Genomic DNA, 26,568 nt, shown 5'->3' on the forward strand with positions numbered 1-26,568 from the left:
TTTTTAAATACTAAAGTATCTATTAAAAAGAAATTTTACTTAAAAACATTTAAAAATAATCTTATTCATCTTTATCTTCTAATCTGTTACCTTTAGGTATATAACAATTGTGATCAAAATTTAAAACTATGTACCCCTTAAGAAGACCACTCCATAGATCAACTTAATGATATTTAGTCAAGCACTAAAACTTTGTCCAGCACCTATGTAAGTTAGGCCCTCTCTTCACATTTTGGAGGTATGGCACTGAATAAGAAAACAAGGTCACTGCTTTCAGACAATTTGTATTCTACATAATCCTGTAGAAAAATATATAAATAAGAAAATGTGGTTTAAGTTCTCTGTTAGGAGTTAAGAGGCTGCATGTGTGAGGCCAGAGAATGGGTTTCATTAATTTAGACTAGGTATTTAGCATAGTTTCCTCTGAAAATAGTAAAATAATGGCCTTGTCTTAGTCTCATTTCTGTTACTGTGATAAGTGCCCTAATAGAAAACAACTCAGGGGAGAAAGAATTTGTTTAGCTTACAAGTCCTGGTTGCAGACCATGATAGCAAGAAAAATCACAGTGGCGGGAGGTTGAAGCAGCTAGTTATAGTACATCCACCAAAAGCAAAGTGCCTCATTGTTTGCTTGCTTCTGCACAGCTAGCTTCATCTTCGCATACCGTTTATGACTCTGCCTAAAGAATATGAGCTGCATCCTCCCACAACAATCAAGACAACCTTTCCAGGATGTTCATAGACCAGCCTGTTCTAGATAATTCCTCAAAGACACCCTACCCAGGCGATGTTAGGTCGTTTATAGTCAAAATTGATGATGGCAAAGACTAGAATGAGAAAAAAGTAGCCAGCATGTGAGGATAAGTATAATTTTGGAGGCAGCAGACTATCAAGAAGGACCTGTGGATGAAGATTTGTATAACTGAAATGGGCCAGCTGGACAAAGGACAGAAGGAAGGAAATTACACTGTTCAAAAGCTGGGATCCTGAGAGAACTCTTACGTGTGTTCCCGAAAAGAGAAAGAAGGAAGACCCCAGAGATGCACAGGGTCCTTCAGGGAGGTCTTTGTAAAGCACATGGACGTGTATTCAGACTCAAAGGGGAGAGTCACAACTTGATTTATATGTTTTTTTTTTAAATCTTGAATTTTGACTCTCTACTTTTTATGAACTTTCCCAGTAACACTGAAATATACTGAGATCTTAATTGTTATTTTATTGTTTTTTTCCACTTTTTTTCAATTAATGTTTGTAGGAATGTGTGTGTGTGTGTGTGTGTGTGTGTGTGTGTGTGTGTATTTCACACCCCTCTGCTCCTTGAAGTTTCACAATCAGAGGCTTTCTGAAATACTTTGTTTTCTGCTCTCCACTGGTTCTCTTCTTTTTATAGATGTTCCTGTATATGTTGGCAACTTCCTTTTTCTTGGGATGAGATGCTGAAATCCCTTGGGGGCTGTCTTTGGAGCATCTCCTAACCTCATCATCTTTTTCTTATGTGCACTCACATGCACACACCCAGACCCAAGCTTGCTACTATCACCTAAATGACAAAACCTCATAACTTGAATCTTTCTCCAAGATTCTATTCAGATCTTCAGATTCCCATAGCAGACAGGCTTTTTAAAATGATTTATAAAGATGGTTAAAATTAACTGGTAGCCTTTTCCCAAGAAGATGCTCATCCAGTCTTCCTCACCTCACTGAATCCTAGCTTCAGCAACCTAACTGAACAGTCCATAAATCAGAGCACAGTCCATCTCACCTCCAACTTGAGTCTCTTCTTGAATCTATTCCCTTGTCACCTTCACTGCTACAGACTAGCTTAGCGTTTTCTCATGAAAAGTATCTACCAGGCTCTAATTGGATTTCCTTTCACTGCTGTCTTTTTTGCGAGGTAGAGTCCTCTTTGAACGCTGCAAATCTCCATCCAAATGGTAATTACATGTGATTTTTAAAATGTTTTTCATATGTACATATTTAGTGCGTAATATGTCTTTTTTCGTATATAAATTTAGAAGTATGGGTGTTAAAATCTTTTAGTTCATTTTGCTCATACATTTTTATATATTACAAAAAGATTATTGGGAATGCTAAATTAAGTATATCTCATTTCCTTATACTTTGTGTAACTTAGGGTCTTAGAATAAATATTAGAAATTGGTATCATTGAATTACTGAACTGAGTGAATCAGACAATCACATTTTATGAACTTTGTTAGAAATTACGAGACATATAGTCAGCGATCTTATTTTGAAACAAAGAGAAACCCCTAAGTGACTTAATTGAAAGAAAGCTGCTTTGTTAGCAATAGAACCAGTGTGATAATCAAGTATTTTGAGTTTTAGCTCAATGTCTGTCCTTACAAGAATTTTTTTCTAAATGAGCATAATAACTAGAGATCAAGTGTTGATTTTCAAAAATGAGACTAACCAAATTAGTACTTTATTTGTTAATTAAAAACAGTTTTCCAGTACAGAGAGTAAGTCAGAGGGAAGATATTTAAATTGGCATAGTTTTATAGAGAGAGATAACTTCATAACTATTCACATGCGCTGGATGGGCATTAAGATCTCTTTTGATTTTATGCATTCCTTTGTCAGAGGTGAACTCAGGTTTGTAGAGACTCACTGACACACCACCGCCGAACTGTTGGAACCACGCTGCCATCACTGCTTAATGGACCAAGCTCGGAAATTAATGTGGCAATCTTTGAACAAGCTAAAAATGATCTCTTTATTCTTTGTCTTGTCTTAATTTCTGATTTATAAATATGCTCCTCTCCAAATCATCATGTTTAAACAGTGTTGCCAGGAAGAATTCCAATATATGATATATATACTATAGAGAATCTTTAGAGAATCTATATACCATAGTCTATACATAATCTATAAAGAATCTATATACTTTAGAGAATTTATACCCTATAGCAAATCTATATACTATAAATACTATATAGAGAAATTATATGGTATAGATAATTTATATACTATAGAGAATCTATATGCTCTAGATAATCTATATACTATAATCTATAAATAATCTGTATACTAAAGAAAATCTCTATAGAGAATCTATAATATAGAGAATTTCAATAACTTGAAAGTTTCCTTATATAATTTCTTCAACAGGTGAAAATACTGGTTGTATTTTCTTAAATTTATGTTTTGGTTCTTTGCTGAATGAACCTGTGATGCAAACTATGAATGAAAACCTCAGGTATGTATGTGAACTTGTATGACAGATTCTATGGACTTGACACTTTCTCTGCATTTCCTATTATGACTCTTTGCATAGTTATTAAAACTTTAACAATTCACAGAGCTTTAGAAAGTGTTTTTATGCTCAGTAAATACTAAATGAAAACAATAATGTAATTTATATGAAAAGTAAAAAAAGTTAGTATGAGTTTTTTTCCTAAACACCATTTCAGGAAGTTTGTTTTTTCTTTACATTTTGAGTTTGCTACAACGAGGATGCATTATTTTTTAACAGAAAAAATTCTATAATGCTCGGTGTCTTTTGAATGCAGATTTCAATAATCAAATCAGTCTGTGTTAAACAGGCTGGAAGACCTCTGCTTACTGCTGAGTTATTCCTACCAAGGGATTGCAAGCACGTATGTTGTTTTCATGGTAAAAAAACAAATTAAGGAAAATTTAATAGTTGAATTATTAACTCTCAAATTAAAATCTTCATTTTGAAAAGACTAGGTCTTTATTTTTAACCTAAAACATACTTTAAAAATTAATTTGTAAGTTTAGAATAATCTGCTAACATTTACTAACCCAGTAGACAGTAATGAAATGAAAGATTACAACCAGAGTCGTTTCATGCAAATTCATGAAAACAGGCACTTTCCAGAGGTTTATTTCACTGTTTCTCAGAATTACATCCAACTCCAAAGACGTTTTGAAAGTTATTTATATATGCAAAATAATATTGATTAAAGAAATAATTCTAGTTGGATAGAAAATTATCACATTGACATTAGACATTCAAACATGATTATAATTATAGAATTATCATTTAATGATAGAAAATGAAATTAAACTAAGTCTAGATCATCACCCAAAATATGGCTAAGCATGGCAAGAGAATGCCATTATAGGAATAGACTAGATTGATTAGTTAAAACAAAGCTCTCATATGCATATTCAGACATTATCACTCAACTTTCATTTATTTATTGAGCTTCCAATCTGTGGAGGAGCCAAGGAGAAAGAAACATTTTCTCAGCTTGTGAAGCTCAGTGCTGTGAATGACTGGGCATGTGATCCAATGGAATCCCCCTTTTTAGAAGGTGAGCACTTCCTTTCCAGGGATGCCTTACACATCTCAGTGTCTTCATGTGAAGGACTGTGTTTAATCAACCCAAATTACACATGGTGGGACCGGTTAATGTGTATCATAGAACAACAACTAACATTCACTGCTTTGTTTTGTTGAACACAGAAGAAAGATTATGTCGGGTGGGGGCTGGAGAGCCTAGCTAGAGGATTTACAAACATTTAGAGGTAAACAGTATTTAGAATCTCTAACAGGTCCTTCATGTGAATGTATTAGCCTACAGGGTAAACAGAAGATTCCCAAAGAAGTCCTAATACAAGATTTCCCTTTCCTGCCTCCTATGCATGTTTGAGGCATACCTAATCTAATCGTAGAATAAGGTACCTTCTGGGAATGCAGTGGAGAAGAGGGTTATTACAGATGAACAATTCTGTCCTCCAAGGCATGCAAAATTTGCAACTTCATGCCATTTCTCCACTTCTGTAAGGGGAGCTGTGCTGCTTTTTGTGAGTTGGCCCTTACATGGGAGGGCCTTGAAGGGACATCCAACCTAGCAGAAAATTGCCAGAATTACATAAGAGAAAAATGCAAATAGAGGCTGTGCTGGTTTGAGGGGAACATCAGTCTAACTTCCTGTATGATACTCCCTGTTGTGAAATTGTGAAGAAATTTCTAGAGCTGTTCATAAAGGTATCTTTTAGTTGCACTTCCTACTGGAACAAAAATGTTTAAAACAGAAAATGAAGGAGCTAACATTTAAATTAATTTGAATTAATTACCTATGGATTTCTAATAATAGGAACAATATTCAAAAATTAAAAAACAAACAAACAAAAACCTGTGAGGTAAATCCAGTGGGATAATCAGAGATGTTGTGCCTTGGTACTATTGTGTTACTGGCCATGTGACCTTAAGCGAGCCACTCCACTGTTTACACTACAGGCCTTTCCTTTTAAAATAATAAGAAAACAATGCTTTAGGGAACTTCATTATTGCTCTGCTAAGTCCATAAGTGCAGAGATGTGAGGCCTTCTGTTATTTTCCATGAACTCTTGACTCTTGGCCTTAGCAAAGCAGCGGGGGGGGGGGGGGGGGGGGCTGTGACATGAGGCTTGCTTCTATTCTCAGTACCCACAGGGAGAGGGAGGGAGAGGAAGCAAGATGACTGCAAAACTGAGGCCAAGTAGGCCAGCACTACAAAGCCAGACCCTATCCCCCAAGACAAACATTAAGGAAGAAAGAAAGGAAGAGAGGGAGGGAAAGATGAAAGGAGGAAAGGATGGAGAAAAGGATGGAGAGAAGAATGAAGGGATGGAAGGAGAGGAGGAAGGAGTAACAGAATAAAGGAGGGGAAAGAAAGACACCAAGGACAAATGGGGAATTAGCTAATGTGAACCATAGATCACCACACTTTACATAAATGGTTCCGAGTGCAATACTTCACTTTAAAAATTGAGAAAACAAGAGCGAGCAATTTGACTTTGGTGGGCAAAGGGTAGAGTCGAGGAGCAGTCTCCTCCACTATGACTGCTTCTGCTCTAAGATGTCCCCACCCCCACCCAAGTGCAGAACTTTGCTTGCATCAGGACCTTTGTTTAATTTTTTTCCCCTAGGTCACTGGGATACACTTATTCTTTTCTCTTCCTTCGCTTTTTCATATTTAACTACTTATGAAAAACTCAAAAGCCACAAGAGGAGCAGAGGCAGAGCTTCAGGGAAGAGAGTTAGTATTTAAATTATACTTAGTGATTGTGTCTTTCTACTCAGCAGAGCTCTCAAACCCTGGACCAAATAACAACAACAACATCAACACCTCAAAAACCAGCTGTGAAGAAAACTTATAGAGCCTTAAATGTGAACACGTTATTCCTCTGCTAAGAAGACTATGCATAAAGACATTTTGAAACTATTACACTCTTTCCTACATAAAACAAACAAAGAAACAAAAAACTTGATTTACTGAAGTATTTATTAGCAGGAAATCTACAAGTCTATATTAAAGTTCCATAAAAGAGAAGCTGTTATTTAAAAAGTTATATAATTTAGCTTGTAGTGTACTCTCAAGTCTGTCTGGAACACAAAACCATAAATAGAATGTACAGTTTATGCAAGTTTATAATCTATAAACTATATAGATTATGCTATATATACATATATGGCAATGTGTATGATTGTCCTGGATATTTGCCAGACCTTCTGAAACATGTCCATTTCATGGACTCCTCTCCAGCAATGGCTCTACAAGAAAAGGAAGGTGGCTATCCATAAGGCTATTGTCTGTGTGTGGAATTTCTTCCCAACAGGGCTGCCTTTTCTGGCCTCAGTGAGAGAGGATATGCCTAATTCTGCAGAGACTTGATGTGCGAGGGTGTGAGGATACTCAGAATATCCTCACCCTCTCAGAGGAGAAGTGAATGGTCGATTGGGGATGGACTATATGAGGGAGGGAACCAGGAGTGGGATATGGATTGGGATGTAAAAATACATACATACATACATACATACATACATACATACATACATACATACGGCACTCTAATAAAGAAAGGAAAGAAGGAAGGAAGGAGGGAAGAAAAAAGTAAGAAGGAAAGGAAGGAAGGAAGGAAGGAAGGAAGGAAGGAAGGAAGGAAGGAAGGAAGGAAGGGAGGTACTGTGAAGATACAGTATGTATGAATCCAGAAAGTAATGTTCACAGTCACTTTGTGGATTGTATTTATGGTTTGAGCTAAGCTTTTATTTTGATACTAAATGATTTTCAATAAATCTTTCAAAGGGGAAAAGGGAAGCAAGGGAGCCTCACCAGACACTGAATCTGTTAGGTCCATGGTCTTGGACTTCTCAGCCTCCACAAGTTTATATAATAAATATTTGTGGCTTAAAAATCATACCTTCTTTTTATTCTGGAAGGGGGCCCACAATTGAAATTTAAAGGATTTAGAGAGGAAAATATGAAATGTTTCTTGAACAACTTCAGGGAGCAGTGACCATATCATTTTGTTTAATATTTATGATAACCAGAAAAATTTCTATTACTGACAACTTAAATGTAATACAATTTAAAAGTTGAATTTGAACAATAAATTCAAGCCAACAATTATGGCTCATAAGGTTCATTGGTCACTATGAAGTACAAACTTAGAGAAAAGTTTCCATTTCTAGGTTGTAAGTTATTATCAGAAGAGACAGGACACAGAAAACTACCAGAATAGCTGAAGTAAGCCAAGAAAGTCCTAAGACAGTGTGTGTTATTTTACTACTGGATCCAGCCTGTGGAACCATCAGTTACCAGGATCATGTTATCATTGTCATGTCATGCTGTAAGGATGCACCATAGTCTGATGTAGAGGAAGTTATGAGATGATATTTACAAGTCATTATTGATTTTGGTAATTCCATTTAAATATGAATGGAAAAAATTGATAAAATTTCAAGCGATCACTCCCAAGCTGTTAATAAAATGACCCAAAAGGAAAATATCCACATGTATATAGGGATGTAATTTGACTAAATGATGTAGCTCATTCACAAAATTCATTTCTGAGAACTAAGTATTTCCTCTTTGAATCAAACTTATGCCAAAAGACTGTTTAAACTTAGCTTAAAAGGGAACATTCACTTTTTATGTAGCTGCAGCTTAACTTTGCACATGGAAATGAGGAAATTCAGTCTAACTTTTTTGGTGAATGGAAAGAAAAGATATACTCCATATTAATATTCTGTGTCTCTTTTGCACTGTTCAGGTGACCTCTGCCAAGACTTGTTAGGGTTTGGAATCATGTAAGAGACATGCTTGTTCTCATAAGGATTTACCTAGGAAGGAAATCTTTATGATGTGGTTGGCATTCACCACTGGGCTGAGACTCTGTATTGAATAAAAAGGAGAACACATGAAGTCTGGCATTCATGCCTTTCAGCTTCCCAGTACAATATGACCACTGGTTTACACTCCACACTGTCTTTTCCACTATGATGGACTATATAGATACCATCCAGTGTGAGCCATAATAAACCTTTCCCTCATTCCATTGCTGTTGTCTGGTGTTGAATCACAATAATGAGAGAAGTAACTAATAAAATTACCAAATGAACGTCCTCATGTAAATAATCTTCTGTTGACAGGGATTCAAATCTCTTTTTAGGGAAAAAATTTTGTCCACCATTCTTTCAAGTTCTTGGTGTTGCCCAGATCTTGGGTGGTAAAATTTCCTCCACATGTTACTATCCATAACTTCAAAATAGATCTGACAGTTTTAAAATGTATCTACAAACATCTTCTGACTATTCTCCTCTACCTGAAGGAGGACACTAGAACAGTCTTAAAGGGGGGCTATCAGGGAACAAAACACCTTCAACGAGCTCCTAATAAACAGTTGGATTTCTTTACTACACCGGGACAGGGAGATAATTACAAACACCCAGCCCCAGTTGAGTTTTCAGATTACATCTTGTTGGGAACCCCAATAATGACTCCAAGAGCCTGCTCCATGATTACAAAGTTTTCTGTCCTTAGGATATGGGAAGGAATATGTTTCAATCCACCACATTTTAGGTTAGTTTACCATGCTCAACAGATACTCTACCACAGTAGGTAGAGAGCCGATAAAAAGTACCTGATCTAAGACACACAATCAGTACACAGTATCCTTTTTCTATCCCGACATTATCATGCCCACCCTGGGTATTCACAAGTATTATCTGAACAGGATCCTTGGGCTCTTTTGTTTTCTTTTCTGACATATAGCTTTTTCATCTTTTAAATTTGTCTGATGAAATCCACAGACAGGCCTCTCTTGACAGCTTGTTAACACATTGTAACAAATTGTTAGTTTCCAGAGCAATCCAGTGCAATGACATCAGTTGAGCTCTCTCCAAAATCAGCCCCAGTTTGATTGGTGCTACCCTTCTTAGCAATAATATGCTTCAGTAGAAATCATTTTAAGACTGATGACAGTTCCATTTGTCCATCTTCTATGTGTTATTAATTTAATTTCCATCTCCAGAAACCAATGATACACTCTAGATGGTGCCTATAGCCCAGGAAGCAGGAAGCAAGTGTGGTTTATACAATCAATCAGAAGTCTCAGCCTTCCACTCCCTATAGGCAGACCTCTCTGACTTGACTACACAGGTGGAACAGTCAAACTTCAAAATTGTAAAAAGGTGGAAATCAATCTGGAGGTTTCTCAGAAAATTGGAAATAGATCTACCTGAAGAAAGCCCCAGCAATACCACTCTTGGGAATATACTCAAAAGATACGCCACCATGCCACATGGGCACATGTTCTACTATGTTCATAGTGCCCTCGTTTGTGATAGCCAGAAGCTGGAAACAATCCACATGTTTCATGACAAAAGAATGGATACAGAAAATGTGGTTCATTCACACAATGGAATACGACTCAGCTACTAAGAATGAGGACATCCTGAGTTTTGCAGGCAAATGAATGGAACTAGAAAATATCTAGAAAATATCCTGAGTGGGTGTCCAAAAGGACAGGCAAGGTGTGTATTCACTAATAAGTGGATATTAGCATCCCCCCCCCAAAGTGCCAAATACCCAAGATACAGCCTACAGAACTCAAAAAGGTCAACAAGCTGAAGGGCCCAAGTGAGAATGACTCAGTCCCACTGGGAGAGAGAAGGAAGCAACCACAAGGGGGGAGGGAGGGACTTAGGAGGTAAAGGGATTGGGGGGCAGAGAGGGGAACATGATCTGGTATTGGGTGAATGAAAGGACAGAAATCTCTGAGGGCCAGCAGGAAAAAAAAAGCAAACATGCAACCTAGGGAGGTAGGAGGTTGGGGGGATCCTCCAGAATGTACCAGAGATCTGGAAGGTGAGAGACTCTCAGGACTCAAAGAAAGGGGACCTTAGATAAAATGCCCTACATTGGGAAGAGGGAACTTGTAGAGTCTACCCCAGCAGAAAGACAGGGCATCAAGTGAGATATGGGGTTGCCATCCCACAGTCAAAACTCTGACCCATAATTGTTCCTGTCTTAAAGAACTGCAGGGATGAAAATGGAGAGGAGCCGGAGGAAAAGAAGGTCCAGTAACAGGCCCAAAGTAGGATCCAGTTCAAGGGGGAGGCCCCAAGACCTGACACTATTACTAAGGTTATGGAGCTCTCACAAAAAGGGACCTATCATGACTGCCCTCTGAAAGACCCAACAAGAAGCTGAAAGAGTCAGATGGAGATATTTATACCCAACCAATGGACAGAAGCTGCTGCCCCCTGTGGTCAAATTAAGGGCAAGGCTGGAAGAAGCTGAGGAAGAGGGCAACTGTGTAGGGGGACCAGCAGTCTCAATTAACCTGGAACCCCAAGATGTCTCAGACACTGGAACACCAACCAAACAACATACACCAGCTGATATGTGGCCCCCAACACATATAAAGCAGAAACCTGCCGGGTCTGGATTTAGTCAGAGAAGCTGCACCTAACCCCCAAGAGACTGGAGGCCCCAGGGAGTTTAGAGGTCTGGTGAGGTAGGGGTGGGGATATCCTCATGGAGACAAGGGGGCAGAGAGGAGGTATGAGATGTGCCACAGTCGGGGGTGGACTGGAAGGGGAATAAAATCTAGAGTTTTAAATAAATAAATAAATAAATAAAGGTTTTTTCTAAAGGGTGTCTGTTTTAAAGATAAGATAGATGAGTCAGGAAGTTGAGAATGTATTCAGCTTTGTGGAACAGAAAGCAGGTATGGAGCTAGGGTTCCAGGAACATTAGTGCAGATACAGCTTGCAACATCTTTAGTATGCCTACAGCCAGCAGTCCAACCAAGCTCTTTGCCTATTCCCACTATGCCTTTCCTGCAATATTAGCCTCACAATTGGAAGGTGGCTGCTTGCTCACCAGATGTCATGTTAGACTCCAGACAGGAAAGAGAGCAAGCAGTTTAATCCTAAAGAGATTCTAGTTATTTCCCCCTCCTTGAAAAACCTCCCAAGAAATTTGTGTGAATGCAATTGTTTAGAACTAGTGCCCATGGCCACCTCTAATCATAGAAGAGTGTTGGGTTAATATGTGTGTCCCTCCACGGGGCTAGGACGTCTCTGGAAGGCAGTAGCACAGAAAGTTTGACTACACTCTCTTCATTCTGGTGCTAGGCAGGTACTGGGCTATGGGAAGCTGCAGGACCCTCCCTGCTTCGGGAATAAGGAGCGCAGTCTGAAGTCCCCAAGCCAAAAGGTGGCTGGGGACTGGCTGGTTCTCAGGCTCTTTGTTCCCCAGGCACTGCTGAGAGCTGCTCCAGCTCCACTCAGGCTGGGTCACATGGGGATGAGAGTTCTTGACTTGATCACAGCTGGCTCAGCTTGCTTGGGTTGGTGGTCACTGTGGCTGGGAACGCAGAGAGGTCTTCTGCAGGAGATTAGATGGCAACTCTACAGGTGAAGGCCTGCTCCATTGTTCCCCATGATCCCCATTGATCCCAATAAAAAGAAACATTCCATGGTTTTAAGATGTTTATTGTCATGGCCGAATGTTAATGAGAAACTGTACCCCAGTATCTCAGGGTGGGCCTGAGGTTAAATACCTTTTGCAGGAAGGAGGGTCTGGGAAGGAATGTTTAATTGGCTACGCCCCTCTGGCCTTTAGGTACCTCATTAATATGGAGATCTGTCTTGAGGTTACAAGGCCTGTAGTCATGCCCTCTACCTGTAGAGGGGCTGGGGGGCATTGTCCTAAGTGACTAAACAACACAAATCTATGGAGGGCTGCAGCCTCTTGTCAGGAACCTAGAGTCTGGGAGCATGGCAAAATGCATGCCATTCCTTAGGATCACGTGGTCCCACTTGGGGCCTCTCAGAATCACCTGGGTTCTCTGATGGTTTCTAGCCTGTGACTGACCAGAGACTAGGCTGGCTTTCATGGTCCTACAGAAGAGGTTAAAATTTCAAATATTTAACTTACATCTCTAGTCTCTATCTTCAAGGAAAATAGCTCAATATGCATATGGTGTGATCTAACCCTTAACCCTTAAGATATCACCCGTAATGGTGTGATCTAACCCTTAATATTTTTTGAGACATTTATTTCACTATGTAGTACAGGCTGTCTTTGGATTCGTGGAATTTGTGCACCTCACAAATTGAGTACTGAGACTGCATGTTTGAGCAAACACGCGTTACAATCATTAATATTTCGGTAGTTACAATACGACGGAGTGTGTACGTGCATGTATCCATACACATGTATATGCATGTACTTGCAATTAACTGATTAATGTAGAGATAGTTCTACCCTGCAAAAAAAGCTCAGGGGAAAAATATTTGGTGCAGCCTGAGTAGGGGGTGCCTGACAGTATTTTATATCACCAGCAATGAAGGGACTAAATGGTATCCCTCTTTTCTATCATGAATATGAATGATGCTCTGAAGGCTGAATGTAACCTAAAAATTTACGTGAGAAATGAGGCATGCAACATTTTTGAAAATATATTAGCCCAAAGTCTGTATTACTGAATATTTTATGCCCTTTTCAATATGCTACAAAGGATTTAAGCCATCAACTGACTGCTGCCAGAGAACAAACAAGAGCTGAGATACAAAATAAATGCTGAGAGCCAAGTCCCTCCAACATGTTCTTTATGGTCAGTGTAATGATCACAGAGCTGAGAACTGCTTTGGTTCAAACTCTCCCCAGCAGCAGCACTTCTACAAACCTGGCTCTCCAGCAGACATAGCCCAAGCCAAGAATGCACACATCCTCATTGGGCAGTTGGCTCTAGAAAAGCAATCCAGAGCATCTTCCGTGCTTGGTACCCAGTCCTTCCTCACTTCATCTGTCCTGAAACCTTCCTTTCATTTAGGGAACATGAAGTAAACATCTTGAGAATTCTCTGTCTGAGAAATTGGTTTATGTTTTAACGTCGTATGGTGAACCATACCTGTAATCTTAGTATTCCAGAGGCTGTGACAGGAGGACAGGAGGATTCCTATGATTGTAAGACCATCCTGGGCTACATAGCAAGTTCCAGATTAACCAGGGCTATGTATTAAGATCCTGTCTGAATCAACCTCTCTCTCTCTCTCTCTCTCTCTCTCTCTCTCTCTCTCTCTCTCTCTCTCTCTCTCTCTCTGTGTGTGTGTGTGTGTGTGTGTGTGTGTGTGTGTGTGTGTGTGTGTCTGCAACCTGTCTTTTTGTAGGTATGATCATATAACTACTAAAATTTTAACTATGCTTCATGGTGCTACTAATAAAATTTTCTGATGACTATATATGCACTGCTAATAAGTTAATCTGCTTTTAGGGAGCTTGTGAGAATTTTTCCTTCCTTCTTTCCTTCCTTCCTTCCTTCCTTCCTTCCTTCCTTTCTTCCTTCCTTTCTTCCTTCCTTCTTCCTTCCTTCCTTCCTTGATGATTTTCTTTTATTTTTATACTAGCTCCCATGTATATGGGCTATCTCTTTGAATTCCAGACTCTGCCTCTATCTCTCCAGTGCTAGATGTATATAATTTTCATGATGATGTGAACAATCAACTTCACTTTTTTCAGGAGACTCTCATCTTCTAAGATCAGATCTGAGCCAAGTTCAGATTTGATCAGTGAAAACGTAAGGGCACCATCTCTATGGATAAGTGCCACCAACTGTCATAGTCCCGATGAGTTTTATGGTTTAAGTTGTGAGCATCAACGAGAGATTCACATAGAACTCCCTTCCTAGACTGAGATCATGCCAATGGATCTTTCCAGGGTTTGTCTTAATGCTCTGTTGTCTTTATGATGTCTCCATGGGCACCTGACACAGAGGGTGTTTGGGCAGTCTCCATTTGCAGAACAGTAATGAAACCCACAGTCGGTTTTAGTTCCCACCTTTCTCCAGGGATGGTAGTATCCTCATTCACACCATATTTGCTTACCCCTGAAAATGGATCCTCCTCCCCGATCTTTGTCTTCAGTCACAAGGAGCTAATAAACCATTTATTAATTTTTATTAATAATTATTAATAAAAATTTATTAAGTTTGTATAGCATTCTTCATTAAGCCCAAGCATTCTATCCCACAGATAAATATTTCATACTTAAGATCAACTGAATGCCTATCATGAATAAGAACAGAATTATTAAAGATAGATATATTTCCAAGTGAGGATTTCAGAATGAGATAAAGCCTATGTTTCTGTTGCTGAATGTGAATCCTTCAAGTAACCTTTAGCAATAAACTACATGGCACAATTGGAAGGTCACCGTTCTAGAAATTCCTCATCTTAGCTAATTAAGGCCTTACAATCACTGGTAGGAGAATAAAGCTTTATATCTCAGCAGTTCTTCTAAGACCTTACTGTATTATTTTGTCCTTTCTCACAGATGGTTAGATACTAAGTGATGTTGATGCTGAAATCCAAAAGAAAGATTTCTCTTGGCACACAGCACATCTTGAGAAGGAAGCACAACCTGTAAGAATGGGGAGGAATTCCTGCAAGGATGGGGAACACTTCCTGTAAGGACAGGGAGCACATCCTGTACAGCAACCATTATTTCTTCCTCACTGTTGGATGATGTTTCACTGAATACTAAACCTGAGTTCTATCTAAAATTACCAAGATAGGGCTGCATGTCTACCAGCTGTGCCTCTGAAAGTGTCATTGTGGAACACAAACAGCAAGAAGACAGGAGCAGCAGGGACAAGAAAAAGAGAGAAGAAATGATAACTATATTTTTCAAGCATCAACAAAATGCCAGCCATGAAGCTAAGTACTCACTGAGTGGAGTCTCTCACTTCATCTTTGTGACAATCCTGGGATGTAGGGGCCCTTATGGACCATTTTACAGTGATGAAAACCAAGGCAGAAAGCATCCATAAATTGCCCAATGACACACTAGGGTTTAAGAGTCAAACTAAGATTCAGAGAGGGATTTGATTGTAGTAATCTCAGCCAGGCAGTTCAAGGAGAACCCACCAGAAGATGGGTGCTCCAGGGATATGTTGGCAAGGCTCAGAGTATAGAATGCTCAACCTCCCCCCCCACACACACACCAGGAGCATGAGAACAACCATCTGAAGCTATAGCTGACTGAAAGCTGTGATGCACTGTCTAGTTCATTTGAGGACTTCACATTGCCTAGAAAATAAGATAGGCTTTCGATACGTGAGCTTTCTTTCCTCACCAAATCAGCCCCTTCACAACTCATGTTATGAATAGCCGCTGTCTATTGGTCAATCAAGTGCACCAATGAAGGCCAGTTCTAAGTTTTCTAATGAAGTGATCACAACGATTAAGAAGGACCCAAAGAGTAACTGAAATGTGAAGAAAAAAAAATCCAGCCTGATGCCTGAGGTGGTACTGTTGACTCGCAGGCTTGCGTACTTTTTCTTATTATAGGATGAGTAGCAACGGCTTGGCGGTGAAGTTGTACTGATTGTTACTAGGGAGACTCAGCATTCAGACACTCTTAATTGCTTGACTTCTTATGTTAATCAAATGAGTTTTCAAAGGGCTAAATCAGGAGTCACAGCAGACGTGTTTATGTCAGATGTGAACACAAGGAGGCATGTATTCCACACGGAAGAATGCCAAAGATCTTGAAGTGGTTAACAGAGGTCTTATCAGAAATACTCCCCAAGTAGTAATTTAATAGGCCTGGAGTTACTTGGCAAAAGGTTTCTGGGCACGATGCTTTGCATAATCATAATGGTTTATTATCTCAAGGCAACATTTGATTTTTCTTTTTTATTTGTATCCCAATTCTCAAGAACATGAGCTCAGCAATTAAAAAAACAACAACAACAACAGGAAACATCAAAATACAAAACAGATCCCTGGCTATCTAAGAACTAGACACTGTACTGGCTGTATCGTAGAGCTCAATAATAGAACAGTTTGCACAACATCATGTAAATGCCAACTCTTCACATTGCTCACCTGATACGGAGTCCCTTGTGACTCTTTTTCTTGAACAATATGTTTGTTTCTCCTCAAAAGCAAACCATCCTCATTTATTAGAGCTATGAAAAGAGATAAAAGTAAGATAACAGTATCAAAAAAAATACAGTATAAGAGTGATGGCAGTTCAGTGATAGAATGCTGGCTTAACATGTGGGAGGCTCTGGACTCGAACCCAGCACGATAAAGAGTAAAAGCAAAAAGAAAAAGAAATCAAATTGAGGAAGTTTAAGTGTAATTTAATAATGCACTTTTATTTAATCAATCATTACATTGGCTTGGTCATGTTCTCCTTTGTTTGTTGTTATAAAAAAAACCAGACCTGATTTTATAAGAAACAGATCAAAACAATATCAGTTTAGCAAATCAAACCTCAAAATCGTTTGTCACTGGTCAGCTGGGTCCTTGGGTAAGCTGTGGAACTTCCCTGGGACTCAACTCCTCTTTTTCTCAAAAAGCTACTTCTAGCTCCAAGACATGGTGATCCCGGTGATCCCGGCGGTAACCACCTCACCTGTTTTTGTTAAACTGAGTTTTCTACCGCTGGCATTGAGAGCTTCATTAGCTCAGGTCTTCTCAACATGAATTATTTATGTCAAAATTCTTCTGTACAAGCTTTAGTTAAAAACTCTGGCTTTTGGCATCCATTTGCTTGCAGCTAAATGAAACCTTTTCAACAGTAAGGGAAACTCCCTTCCAGCTACTCTGAAAAGAGGCTTCATTTTTTTAAGTCTGAAACACCCCATGTGTTAAAAGAGGAAAAGACTTCATGGGTCACTTGATCTAAGCCTTTTATTTTATGAATGAGAGTACTGACACCAGCCACCAGACTAGTGACTTTTTATGCTGTGCATTCTTCTTTCTCACATTCAAGGCCCATCATCCTGGCACATACAAGGAGGCACAGATTGTCTCCAACTCTCCTTCTTAGCTATGGTCAAAAAGATGCAGAAAACTCACAGCTAAGTACCAGGTTTATCTGTACCAACAGCAGGATTTAAATGAAAGCAAACACAATACAGAATTCTAACAAGAATTTGAACTTTATAAAAATCTAGTTTTAGGATCGTGGTTTTTGTAATTCAACCATTGCTGGGGAGTTGAATTACAGATTGTAAGTCATCATAATAAATTTCCCCTCAATATAGAAAGCCATCCCATACATTCTGTGACTCTAGAGAATCCTTATTAATACACAGACTTTAGAAGACAGTAAGAATTTCAGCTTCCTCTTCACCAGTTTTCTTTGATAATAAATATTACAAAGCCAAATACAGATTAGATTTATTTCTAAACTAATTCAATAGCGATGTAAGTGAAGTTAAAATTCCTTGTACTGATAGTCAGGCTTCTGGACTTTATTTCTTATTAACTTACTACCTTTACTATCACGTCAGTTCTTTACAACTATAACTTATGAAATAGGCTCTCACCATCATATTGATTGACTGATCAAAAACCCCTAAGTCTCCAAAGCTGTTTTATTTTATTTTGATTATTTGATAGATGTTGGCCCAGTATTCACTCTATGTACTATAAAATGAGAAAATCTGGTTCCCAAAGTTATTTCACTCACAGCATAATTTGATTCCAGTTAAACTCCAACTCCTAGATTTGAAAGTTTCCTCTCAGAATTTTATCCAGAAAATAAAAGCCACAATAAACGTAAAGATTTTTCAAGTTGACATTGACTTTAAAATGAATAATATGAGTAGTTTTCCTGTTTATGAAGCTAAAAATACAATTAAACTAAAACTACTGATTAATTTAGATAGACACCTAACCTGTCATACTTTTTTCAATTGGAAGCCCTAAGCAGTCAATTTCTCCATGTTTATTTTGCAGATGTTGTCTTTTCTTAGCACAAATGCAAGTTTAGATCAAATACTTCTTAGAGAGAAAGGAAGTGAACTAAACACACTAAAGATCTTTGCTTCTGGTACTGAACTCATTTTCATGATTTCGTTTTCAAAAATAAAGTATATTGACATTGCACTACATTCATGTCATCAACAACTAAAATATCAGTGGTTAAATAGAAATTTAACATTATGTCTGCAGAGATGGCATCGCAGGTAACAGCATTGGTTTCTTTTCTTGACAGAGATTTGACTCTCAGCCCAAACATGGTGACCCTCGGCCATCTCTAAGTCTAGTTCAGGGGATCTGATGTCCTCTTCTTGCCTCCACAAATACCATGTGTGAACATGTTATGTAGACGCACATACAAGCCAAACACCCATACACATAAACTAAAATTAAGTTTAAAATGTTCAGCATTAGGCACCAATAACCTCTAGGACTAATGTGCTGCTAATATATATGTGTCACATAGAGATACTGTTTTGGAATTAAAATAGAGAGAAATTATTTTTGTTGTTGTTGTTGTTTTGATCTTAGCATTTATAACTGATTCTGGAAGAGTTAATATCACTCCGTAAGTGTCGTCTCTATAGATTTCCTCCTGTGTGGCGGTAGCTGTCTTTACAATTCCTTCTTAGTGTACTATAAAGTCAGACACTGTTGATGACAGCCACCAAGCATGATCCCATCTGCACCTCACACCACTAGCACAGCCTGCCTATCCTCAGGCACAGTAAACCGCTCTTAAGTAATTATGCAATTAACAGCTTAAAAGTAGTGTTTAAAACGAGAAAGAAATATTATGGGTTGATATGGAGGGCACTAATTGCTTAGAAATACTCTGAGTCTTGCAAATGAAGTTAGTACACCCATAAAATTTGAGCCTGCAGCTTGTGGCCTCCTCCCTCACTCCGTCTCTGCCTTCGATTTATAACGGCTCCGACAGCCATGGTTTCAAGCCATCAACTCCTCTGAGCATTAATCCCTAGGTAATGTTCTGTGACTCAGCTGCTTCTGCCTAGAAATGTCTGCCGAATTTTTTAGACAACACACAACACACACCATGTGAGAGAGACAGAGAGAGACAGAAAGAGAAAGAGACAGAGAAAATGAGAGAATGAGAGAGAAGAGAGTGACTCAAGAACCTCGGTCATATCAAGCTGGTCATGATTATGTACAAGTTTCTTTTTTAAAAAAAAAAAAAAAGGTAAAGATTGCAGAACAGAAGCACCTCACCTATGGCACCTATGATACCTATGGCCAGGAACCTTTTCTGCTTCATCACTGTACCTCTAACTGAACTATTTGCCTCTTGGCATTAAATTATAAATGTAAATGAAACAAAGCAGCACATTTCAAAGGCAAGCAGTGTAGGAATTAGAATGCTGTGTGATAAAGTTCTATTTCTGGCCATATTTCCTCTGGCTTCCTTTTACACAGATAATTCTAAAGCAATCTCAAATATATCCTGCTTACTGACAGACTGGATGGGTGGACACAAGCAAACCGTCAGGGGATAGAGGAGAGATCATTTGCTCTGTCACAGATTGCTATCATTGGTGTCTGTGCTGTTAGACAAAGTCCAACCTAAGGTAATAACATTCAACATAGTCTTTCATGATGATTAAAGGAAAATATTTCAGGTAATCCAGAATTATTTCATTTAGGATTTTTGCAGAAAAGTTTTAAATATTAAAAATTGACTAAAATTATTCAGTAAAACATTACCCAATCTTTAATAAAGTTGTGCTATTCACCTGATAACATAGTTGGATTTTACTTCCTTTCTATATGTTTAGCTATGTTTTGATGTACATGTGCATACATATATGTACATATATGTATATATACATATACGTATATGCATATGTACATATATGTATGTGCATATGTACATATTTGTATATGTATATAAATGTACATGCATATGTACATGTATAAATATGCATATATGTCAATAATTCATTGATATTTCTTCTATCTTACCACAGTTGCTTTTTCTTTTTAACTAGACCCCAACAACCTACTAATTTTTAATAAAAAACATAAATCTTCCTAACTGCCCTTTAAATTACTTTGAGAAAACACAAAGTCAACTGAGCTGAAGTTAGCAATTACCTGTCAGTTGCCAGGGTCTCCTGAGGTGGCAATCATGCGCAGCCTTGCTGGGTTCCTGCCAGGTTGTGTCATACACAGTTGTTCCTTCTGAAGTAAATGGAAAACTGTTAGCAGCATTTCACAGTAATAACTGTCAAGTATGGAAGGATTTTAAAACCAAGCAGTCTGAGCACACAGTTATAACTTGATAGTCATTAGCCCCTTGTATGAAATTCTAGTCCCTGAACAGTTGCCACAGACTCCTCACTTATGTAAAAAAGCCCCTAAGTATTCACACAGATGTTGTACAACAGTGGTCCTCAGATGCTTCCTAGGAGCTTCTGATTCTATTGTTCCTTTAGTGCTTTCTTGAATTTACTGTCATGCTCATGCATAAATGACAGTGACCCTACCTTCAATATGCGCCATCATTTTAACAAAGTGATTAAGTGTGAAGACAGAATATGGAGTCATGAAGTTTCATGCGCCATCAAATTCTTGGCTAGAAAGACTCACTTCATGTCCTCTGCACGCTGGAGCAAACCTTGACTGATGAGAAATGGCTCCCAGTGATGGGGCAGCATCCCCACCATGCCACTTAGCAAAGACTACCCACTCTACAGTCTCTGTCATATGCTGACATAATCAAATTGTAAATCGTGCTACTAAAATGGAGCACAGACACAACATTCTGTGTTCGGTCTACAGTCACTAGTACTCTGTGGACACGGACAAATAAGACAAGACATAGTCTGTATCAGCCAAAGGGAATCAAAAGTGTAGATATCTTAGGTAGATTAAGATCATCACCTGAGTCAGTAGAACCTTCTAGATAGTGACAAGAAATCAGTTTTGAAAAGAGAAGGAAAGGGGAGTGGACTCCAGATTCTTATGTTCTGCGGGGGAAAGAAGAAAAAAGGAGTACCCGCAAGTTTACCCACTGGAGTAAAAAGAAATCCTTTTAATTCTTGCTATTGTTGTTGCTGGGGTGGGGGTGGAAAAAGGGTATGGATGTGTGTGTGTGTGTGTGTGTGTGTGTGTGTGTGTGTGTGTGTGTGTGGTGCACATGTGTCTAGCTGTGGATCATATGCTTAGACACACATGCTGAGCCAGAGGAAAATCTCTATCATGCTCCATCATGTTCCCTTGAGACAGGGTCTTTCACTAAACCAAGAGTTAGGCTGGCACTCAACAAGCCCCAGTGATCTTTGGTCTCTGTATCCTACAGCTTTTGGGTTATAGGCAGTATGGTCATGCCCAGATTTAACAGGGAATTCTAGAGAGTTGAAGTCAGGTCCTCATGCTTGTATAGCTGAGGCTCTTACCCACTGAAAAACCCTCTTCCATGCAAAATGGCCTCCTGACTGCATAAACCAGATGGTTTGGTATTGAGAATATACTAAAGTTGCCACTCCGAGTATTCTACTGTGACGGGAGAAGAGAGAGGGAAAAGGCGACAGGAGAAAGAAGAGAGGGAGGAGAGAGGAGAGAGGCGAGAAGAGAGAGAGACATGAAAGGAGGGGAGAAAGGAAGAGAGGAAAGGAGAGAAGAGTAGAGCAGAGAGGAGAGGAGGGGAGGCGAGACGAGGGTTGGGGGGGATAGAGTGCTGGCCCATGGACTTTCTAAATGACATTATCAGAATTTAATTTTACTTAAGAATAAAAAGTCAAATCAAACCAATTACCCATTGTTTTCATGATAAATGCTACTGTGGTGAAAACTGAGCAGATTTGCTTTGTAAAAAGAAAATGGAGTAAGCATTTTGTTTTAATATAAAACTATCCTGATTCTTTTTCATTTGCTCGTACATTATGAGATCTGAAAATCTCTCTAAGAGGTCACCTTGACCACAGATCACAAAGCTGAGTGTGGAGAGCTAGAAGACAATTAGCCAATAAACTGCCAACAAAAATATTCTTTTAAATATTAAAAGAATTATACCAAATAAATCAATGATTTATTTTCTTTGTTTTATAATAAGTAGAATCATATTTCTTTTTAATTTTTTCTACACACTTTAAAGGTGACCTGAATTGACTTTCAATGGTTGTTTATTGCTTTGTGGACATGGGAGCAGATGAGAACAACCTTGGGGAAACTGAGCACATCATTTTCACAAATAATTTTAAGAATCACTAACCAAATATTTTATCTTCAGGTGGAAGTTTCTGGAATGACCTAGAACAAAAGAAGCAGAAACTTAGGTCTAGATTTAATAAGTAGGATATTAATTAAACAGAAACTATAACATATACTGTGCCTTTGAGAGCTGAAATAAATTTTACCTCTCTTTGAGGTCAACTATGGTCTTGAACTCTCCTGACTTAGATGACAAATCATAGTTAATGCAAATACAATTCTGATCTGGAAATTTATATGAATATGGATGAATTAATATCCATGAAACCTGAAAATGGAAAGAGTTGAGCTATTTCTACATAAAAATAAATAGAGGGGAATCAATTTTCCAGGCGTTCATCCCCAGACATCTGTAGGAACTTAGTTTCAGACATTTCTTCTGATGCTTCTTTCTCCATTGTATGCATGCATGTGCATGCACATGTGCACAAGCATACACACACACACACACACACACACACACGGAGCGAGAGAGTGAAATAGAGAGAGAAACAGCGTCAGAGAAAGACAGACTGATAGAGACCCAGATCTACCCAGATCATATTTGCATATAATCTATACATGCACTATCCTATTTCAAATAATTTCTAGGCTTTTTATTGCATTTACATTTTGAATAATATGACATTAATTGTTTCAGTGTTTGGCTTAGAGACTGATGACAGGAATGATGCTACTGTTTGTTCAGTACAAATTAAAAAAATATGCATGTTAATTTTATGTCTACATATCAAAGAATCTGTATAGAGTGATGGCTATAATTCTAAGTATTGCAATACTGATATAAATTACATTAGATTATATAATACTATATGACATTATACATATATATTACATAATATATATGTGTGTATATATATAGCCATTATACTCTGTAGGAAAGAAAAAATATATGGAAAATAACTAGCAGTTGGTGCTGAGGTTTATTTAGGAATTTAATGGGTAAATGTGTGCTCTATAGCGCCGTCAGATCTCTCTGAGCAAGCCTGTCATGGCAAAAAAATAATAGAGATGAACAGATCAGAGTTGTATATAATAGAAAGTACCCAGACCCTGAAAACATACAAAGATACATACAGAGGTTTGTGTGTGTGTTTGTGTGTGTGTGTGTGTGTGTGTGTGTAAGTTGAATCTACTGTATTTTGACATCTAACAAAATTTCTTCAAAAATGTGTACAGAAAGAGTATGTATTAAAAAAAATATTACAACGACTGAAGCATCGAAGTTCAAAGACTTGGCGTGTGTAAATCAGGATCTGCAACAACGAAGTGGAGGTAAATATATTGAAAGGCATGAACCTAAGCACTGTACTTATTTGGAGCCTGACAGAAGCCACCTCTACAAAGGAACTTGACCTTTTAACATTTACTCAAGATGTGTGGGTATTATGTGATTTTTCTTGTTTGTGTTTAGTGAAGTAGAGGTATTGTGATTACATATTTAAATAATCGTTCTTATTTTATAACTACATATTGAAGCATGAAATCATATGTATGAGTTCTGCTTTATAAAAATACCCAGTGGGGATAGAAATCAGAGATTAAAATGAGTAAAGATAAAACAGTATTGATGCTTGTTCAGGCTTGAAAATGTGAACTCGTCTTCACTGTTGCTTCTTTGACAAAGGATAGCAGTATGATGACTGAAGTAGTTTGATTTGTCTGTGTGGATAAATCCACACATCCTGTGCACATAACCAACTTGGTTGATAGTCCTTAAAGTCAAGTTTAGCCTTTTCTGTAAACCTCGGGTTTAAAGCAAAACTAATTGCAAACATTTTGTTTAATGTGCTAATGCAAGTGACACAAGGCTTGTGACTAAACAGCCAATATCTGACTGAGCTAAAGCCCATTTCACAATATGGAATCCATATGTTAAACTGCTCAGGTGACAAAGGGCTTGAATGTAGACAGGCCACTTATCTAGAGGAAAACCAAATACTACTGCTCCACAGTAATAAGATGACTTCTAATGAATTCTGCTGTACCCAAAAGTCAGTTGAGGTAACCCTGGGGAAGAGGAAGCAGACTGTGCAAGAACCAGATGGGATGGAGGACACTGAGGAAAGAAGACCCTCTCAATCAACAGGATCCCAGCACATATGAACTCACAGTCTGATGCAGCACACACAAAGCCTGCATGGTCTGGAGAAGATGGGTCCTATAGCCAAAAGAAGAAGTGGACACATAATGCCTTCCTAACACAAAAGCTATCTCCAATTTCTAACTACTTGCCAATAAAAATTGAGATTTCTTCAAAGAGTTTCGCTGGGGAAACAAACTATTTTCAAGGGTAGGCCACAATCCCAGCAGCAGGTGGCCAACAGGAAATGAATTTATTTTATCTTTTAAAATTTTATGTATGTATATCTCTATTTATGAATATATGTGTGTGGATGTGTGTTTGTATTTTTGAATATATGTGTATCTGTGTGTCTATCTGTGTTTGTGTGCTTGTATGTCTGTGTGTATTTATGTAAATGTATATATGTTTGGGTGGGTGTGGCTGTGAGTTTGTGTATATGTGTCTGTATGTGTATTTGTGACCGTGTGTCTGCCTGTATTTCTCTGTGTATGTTTCTATGTTTCTCTGTATGTGTGTCTCTGTGTGTGCCTGTGTGTTTGTGTGTGTGCCTATGTATGTGTGTATGCCTATATATGTGTGTATGTATGTTACTTTGTGTGTGCCTATGTGTTTGTGTGTGTATGTGTATGTCTGAGCGTCTCTGTGTGTGTTTGTCTTTGTGTGTGTGTGTGTGTGTGTGTGTGTGTGTGTGTGCGCGCGCGCGCCTTTTTGTGAACAAAGGTGCATGCGTAGAGTCCAGAGGATAACTTCAGGTCCTTACTTAATAACTTGTTTAAGACAGGATGTCTGTTATGTACCTCTGTGTATGTCAAGTTAGGTGACTGCCATTATTTGAATGAGATGTACCCCATAACTCTTAGGCATTTGGATACTTGACCCCTAGTAGGTGGCCATTTGGGAAGGATTCAGAATTGTGTATTTGCTGAAGGAAGTATGTCACTAAAGACAGGCTTTGTGGTTTTAAATGACTCATGTCATCTTATGCTTTCTCCCTTTGCTTCCTGGTTGTGGTTTTTCATGTGAGCTAATCTGCTGCTCCCGCCGACATACCTGATGCATGATCACATGCTTTCCTGCCATAATGGATTCTTATCTCTCTGAAACCATATGCCAAATAATCTCTTCCTTTTATAAGTTGCCTTGATCATGAACAAAAATTAAAAACCTGTGGCAGAAGTTGGAACCAGGTAGTCTGGTATTGCAGAGATAGACCTGACCATGTGGGTTTATTCACAGTTGTGGAAAATTTGGACACTTTAGACTAGAACAGCAGTTAAAGACTCCAAATAGAGCTCAATAGGACATTCTAATAGGAGCTAGGAAGGCAATAGTGCTGAGGGCCTGTGTACTATGAAGACCAAGCATAAGAGGTATTTGAGGGGATCAATATTAACAACTGGGCTAGAGACCATTCTTTCGATGTTTGGGCAAAACATATGGCTACTTTTTCCTGTTCCCCCAAGAACTTGCCTGAGCTTAAATTTTAAAGTAATGGACTAACTTCTTTGGTGGAGGAGATTTCAAGGTAGCCTGATACAGATTCTGTTGTATGATTATGTGATACCTTTAAGCACATCTACAGTGAGAAAAGAGCAAATGGGGCAGAAATCATTAAAAGATAACAGTCTGGAGGAAAGGAAACACTGGAAAGTCTAATGTTCAAGTCAAGGCTTGAGCTGGGAAAGAGGCTATGGCTGTTAAGGAAAATGTGCACCGTTACGGAGAGGTCAAAATGCATTTGGAATAAAGGGAATGGCTCTTCCCCATCTGGATAAGAAACCATCTAGCTAATCTTCCAGCTTGTGAAAGGAAAAGGCCTTAAAGAAGTTTTTGCTCCTAAAAGGCAATAACAAACACAAGCTACTGCCAATGTGATTCAAGGGGAGGTGGGCTCACACCAAGTTGGCAGCCAAACAAGGCAATATTGTCCACATAGTTCTGTCCACATGAGTAAGTGGGTCATGGCATCTTCCTCTACCATTATGGTGAGTTGCTAAAGCTAGGCTTGTGTCAGGGAGGTCTTGAAAAGCCATTGGGTAAAGCTATATAAAGGAATCCTGGGTTACATTTAAGACCACAAGATGTTGGACTTGCCAAGGCCATGTGATATATGCCAAGGAGAGCAGCACACAGGGAGTAGAACCAGCGTAAGAGAAGTAGGTTGCAGACAGCACAGATGAAAGAACAGAGCCATTCAAGCCCTTAC

General features: G+C 38.6%; 1 protein-coding gene across 3 annotated transcripts in view; it reads right to left on the minus strand.

Moving 5' to 3' along the window:
* The window catches only part of Samsn1 (SAM domain, SH3 domain and nuclear localization signals 1), a 141,923-nt gene that overhangs the window by 87,627 nt on the left and 27,728 nt on the right, over positions 1–26,568 (minus strand). For all 3 annotated transcript variants that reach the window (XM_034515736.2, XM_034515735.2, XM_076943088.1), the window contains 3 exons: positions 22,278–22,315; positions 20,159–20,245; positions 16,157–16,239 (listed from right to left, as the gene is read on the minus strand). In XM_034515736.2, coding sequence (XP_034371627.1) covers positions 16,157–16,239; positions 20,159–20,245; positions 22,278–22,315 — 208 coding nt within the window. The remainder of the gene's footprint in view (positions 1–16,156; positions 16,240–20,158; positions 20,246–22,277; positions 22,316–26,568) is intronic.

Source organism: Arvicanthis niloticus, chromosome 12 (assembly GCF_011762505.2).
Source record: "Arvicanthis niloticus isolate mArvNil1 chromosome 12, mArvNil1.pat.X, whole genome shotgun sequence".
Taxonomy (NCBI): Eukaryota; Metazoa; Chordata; class Mammalia; order Rodentia; family Muridae; genus Arvicanthis; species Arvicanthis niloticus.